Here is a 4,905-nt window from a genome sequence, read left to right on the forward strand (position 1 = left end):
GATGCCAGGTGGACTCAGGGCTGGGAGGGGGAACTGACTGGTAGCAGCCTTGATTGTGACCCCCATGCCTGCACACACCACCTGTACCACAGCAGAGTGTCTACCATCCCGGCCCCCAAAAGAAGGAGGCCACAGGAAGAGATATGGCTGTGCCCAGCTCCACAGATGAGAAACCCGAGTCGGGGGTGGTTTAACGGACCGATCTGGTGCTTTTTCTGCTGTGAAGTACCGTTGCCCTAAGTGTGAATCCTGGCTTTGTCACCTATCTGGTGGTGGGCCCCTCCCTGGCAGTCCCTTCTCCTCCCTGAGCCTGTGTTCTCATCTGAAAGGGAGCATATCAGAGCCTCCTGATGGTAGGACCAAATAAGACAACGTGGGTAAAGTGTCCGGCCTGGGGCCTGGCCAAACAGTGGCTATTATTATTACCATTGCTATTACCCCCGCGACCCCCTGCCTCCTGCTTCTCCCCAAAAGGACACTGGACCAGGGGTGGCAAACTTGGTTCAAGTCCTGACTCTTTACTTACCAGCCAGAGATCCATCTGTAGGCCAGTCACCATTGCTCTCTAATTCCCCTTACTCCTGGGTACACCGTGGAGGCCTGTGCGCTGATGAATGGTTCCTAGAGGACAGAGGCACCTCCGAGGTCCCTGTGGAGGTCCCCAGGGGTGGCTGCAACAACCCTTGCCTCCGGCATGCCCTTGTGTTATGTGACTTTGCAGCTCTTCCCACCAAGAGCTGGGGTCTGTCCTTCCTCCCTGTGAATCTAGGCAGACCTGTGACTCGCCTTGATCCCTGGCGAAGGCCTCAGGAGACTGGGCGGTTTCCCTTTTGCCATCTCGGGAGTGCTAAGCCACCATAAAAAGGTCCAGCTAGGCTGCTGGCCAGACCACGTGGAAATAAAGAAGCAGGCTGGCCTCCCACCCTTCCAGCCTCCCCAGCTGACACAGACATGGCCGGAAGCCACCTCGGATCTTTCGGCCCCAGGCAAGTCTCCCTGATCAACACCACGCAGAACGGACATGAGCTGTCCTTACCAAGCCCTGCCCAGGTTGCAAATTGGAGCAAATAAATGGTTGTCGTTTTGAACCACTAAGATTTGGGGTGGCTGTCATGCAGGAATAAATAATTAATATGTCCCTTAGTTCTTTCTGCATCGTCTTTACCCAACTTGGCTTAGATCAGGTTGAGCTGATTGGACAAGGGGACAAGCACCTGACTTAGAGGCAGCCAGTCCATTGGTTGGCAGAGGGCCAATAAGATTTTTTTCTCTGGAGCATATGAATGAGGAGATCGGAGATCCTAGCAAGTCAGACTCCGAAGGAGGCTGGAGTTGGGGTTTGGGAATGGGAGCTGAGGTGACTTTTAACCCTGTATTATCAGAGGACATCAAATTGGGGAGAGAAGCAGGAAAGCTGACAGACCACGGAACCAAGTTCTGTGAGGTTCCCAACTTAACTCCAGATGATCTGCGCTGCCTCTGCTCCTTGTACCTCATGAACTTTGCCCTCAGGTCCCAAAAGGCTCAAGGTAACCCAGGGCTCCTAATACACGCTAGGGTCTACACTGCTCCTCTGACCCCTTCTCCCCTGCCCCCTGTGACCTCTGTCCCTGCAAATGCATGCAGGTGGTGGCCTTGTCCCCCAGGGCCCCAGGGCATGGCCGTTCTCTCTGTCCTTGTCAAATGGCCGTGGTGGCCTGAGGTCTGCCTCCATCCTCCCACACAGCCCTGAGCCTTCAGTGGCAAATCGGAGCGCATCACCAGGCTTCGCTTCTACCCCAGTCTCATTTGAAGGTTCAGCTCCTTTTGTTACTCACTGTCCCCCATACAGTCCCTTTCCTCCCCAGTTCCTGAGTTCAACTACCACTCCCCTGCTTGTCCACAAGGATGCCATGCTAATAAGGTGGTAATTATGGCACAGCAAACAGCTGTCACACCTGAGATGGGATTTAAACCAAGGTCTGCCTGACTCTAAAGCTCACGCCCAGCCGTCACTCTGCTGTGTGACTCTGAGCGGGTTACTTCCCCTCTCTGAGCCCGAGATTCTCACTTGTGAAGGGTAAAGCAGGGGTGGAGCAGGGGTGGTGGTGATCGGGTGCTTGCCACTAAGACTCACCCTGCTGGGTGCCATCTTTGTCCACATTTACGCGCCTGCCCAGGGTAGGCTCCCAGTCTACCTCCCTTTTCTTTAAGGCATACCTGTCTCATGGAGGAGCAGACCTGGAGGCTGCCTCGAGTCTTGGTCTCCTGGCCAGCAGGCTGGACTCACAGGATTCAGGATCTTGCCTTCTCCCCAATTGCTTGGACCCAGAGCAGCCAGCTTCCTGTCAGGCAGGACGTGCAGACCCCACAACCCCATCGGGTCTGAGGCAGGCCTGCCTAGCTAGGACTGTGTGCGAACAGGGGCCACCCAGACCACCTCCGGCTTCAGGCTCCCAGTCGGTGGGGTGCCTCCCACACAGGTGGAACTGAGGATATCTGCTCCTCCTCTTTCCCCACCAGAGGCTCGCAGGCCATGGACAAAGTAACCTCTTCAGCCTGACTTTCCAGCCTATTCCCCCCTTAAATCTGGCCAGGGCTCTTAGCAGTTGAGCCCATTCTTCTTTGCTATGGATGGAGGTTCCACAGCTAAGAAGGGGCTGTACTAAAGCCCAGGCTGCCTTTGCTTGGGCCAACCCAGCCTCCTGCCCTGGGCATTCACATTCCCCCAAAATGACTCCCTCCCTGATCTGAAAACAGCCCCACAATTTTCTTGGGTCCTTGAGCTTCCTCAGAGGTCTGGCTGCCTCACAAGTAGCCAGGAGTAAACTGGTTGATCTTTTGCTTTTCCCACACATTATGAAGCCCCAGGCATCCCATTGTTACTCACTAGCTCATTGGCTCCTGAGGGAGAACAATGCCCACTAAGGTATCCAGAGCTGGGGCCATGGAGAGTCGTGCTCTGGTCTCTCTGAAGGTGAGCAGGCCTATCAGAGTCTTGGGGCCTCTTGTCTACGGCCATACCACCCTGAACACGCCCGATCTCATCTGATCTCGGAAGCTAAGCAGGGTCAGGCCTGGTTAGTACTTGGATGGGAGAGTCTTGGGGCCTCTTGTGGTGTACAAGCCAGCCCCTTGCTCAAGGACTCCCCTCACTGCTCCTGTACCCCCAGGGGTCTCCTGCCAGATGGGGGTCCCCAGGCCTGGCTCTGAGAAGTCCCAAGCCAGGCTGAGAAGGCTATGGCTCTGGGAGTCTGGAACTGCCAGGCTCTGGTCCTGTCACCTAGAAGCTGTGTGGCTTTCACTAAGCTACCACTCTCTCTGATCCTCAGTCTCTATATCTGTACCAGAGCTGTCCTTGATAGTAATCACCACCAGCACTGGGAGAGGGCTCACAGTGCCAGGCACCACATCGATTCAACATACCTATGCTTCTTCATTTAACGTCCTAACAACCAAAAGTAGTAAGATCATCTTTATGTTTTGGATAAGCAGACTGAGGTTCGGAGGAGTTAAGTAACAATCCCCAACAGCTGTGACAGGATCATAACCCAGACTGGACTTCAAACCTCAGAGCCTATAATCACTAGTCTAGGCTGCTCCGCAGGACCTTCAACCTTTTCCACACCAACCTTCCTGAAGCCTATGGAGAGAGGCTCCTCTTTCTTCTAAGGGGTGAAACTATCATTCTGAGGGCTTGAGGTTTCCCCAGAATCAGGGACAGTCCTGGGGTTGTTGCTGGGAGAGGGGAGCTGGGGAAGTCTGGCCCAGCTGTTGGCTGTAAGTTGCATCAGCTAGGAACTGAGAGCAGAGCAGGTTCTCAGGTCCATCTGTAGATCGAATGAATGAATGAATGCATGCGTGAATGAATGAATGAACGTGAGTGCCAACTCCCTGCAAGACTCTGCTCCCCCCTGCAAGACTCTGCTCCCCGGGCCACTCCACCGGAGGCTTGGTTTAGAAGGTGCTAGGCACGCAGCTACCTAGCCCATGCCAGCTTGGGTTGTGGGTGTGAGCCCCAGGAAGAGCCCTGATCAGAGGGGCTACATTCTGAAGTCGTGTTGCCAAGTGCTGACCTCCCCATCGCTTCCCCTTCCCATTCGGCTAAGCCTGTGCCCGTCGGTTCCTACAGCGCCAGATTCCCCCCCAACCTGAGGACCAACAGGGAGCAGATCATCCTGGGCTCGCCATGGGGCGGAATGGAGTAGTCCCCGAAGAGAAAGAGGAGACGGAGGGGAGAAGCCAGGCCTCCCTAACCCTGGGGCCCTCCCTGCCTGACGGAGGTTGGGGTGAGCACATGGGCTGCTGGCCCAGCTTCTTGAGCCAGGGCCCACGGAGTCAGGGGAAGTTACAAGGTGACCTGACTGGCTCTTCGTACTTCCGCCACCCGGGACATGCCTTTCCAGGGCGGAGTCTGGTGTGGCTAGGTTTGGTATGAGTTGGCGGGGCGCTTCTGACCCTCCAGGGGAGCTTGAGAGCATAGACCCCCAACCCCATGGCTCTTCAGAGCCCAGGCTAGGCTCAGAGTATGGCGGTGGCCTGGACCGCTGTCCTGGGAGGAGCTTTTGAAAGCCCCTGGAGCGGCCCTCCCCAGGTACGCCCCCAACCCTGACCCGACGGAGACCCCATCCCCGACAGTGAGATAATAAGGACCATAATGAGAACAGTCACCCACACATGTGCACAGCGCTTTACAGGTTACAAAGTGTTTCACATACATCATCTCATCAATTCCTCACAACAGCCCTGTGAGGTAGGCAGGGCGGGGAGTAACGTTTCCATTTGTACAGATGTGGAGACTGAGGCCCAGAAAGGGTCAACGACCTGTTGGAAGCCACATGATAAGTCAGCAGCAGAGCTGGAACCAGAAGCTAGGCCTCGGTCCCGCCCCCCCAGCCCCTGGCTCTCTCCACTGACCGTGCTGCT

General features: G+C 55.7%; 1 protein-coding gene across 1 annotated transcript in view; it reads right to left on the reverse strand.

The window, feature by feature from the left end:
- Window positions 1-1,175: 1,175 nt before the first annotated feature.
- The window catches only part of LINGO1 (leucine rich repeat and Ig domain containing 1), a 78,908-nt gene continuing 75,178 nt past the window's right edge, over window positions 1,176-4,905 (reverse strand). The window contains exon 4 of the mRNA XM_077780459.1: window positions 1,176-1,190. Within this exon, the coding sequence (XP_077636585.1) occupies window positions 1,176-1,190 (15 nt within the window). The remainder of the gene's footprint in view (window positions 1,191-4,905) is intronic.

Source organism: Crocuta crocuta, unplaced genomic scaffold (assembly GCF_008692635.1).
Source record: "Crocuta crocuta isolate KB4526 unplaced genomic scaffold, BGI_CrCroc_1.0 scaffold310, whole genome shotgun sequence".
Taxonomy (NCBI): Eukaryota; Metazoa; Chordata; class Mammalia; order Carnivora; family Hyaenidae; genus Crocuta; species Crocuta crocuta.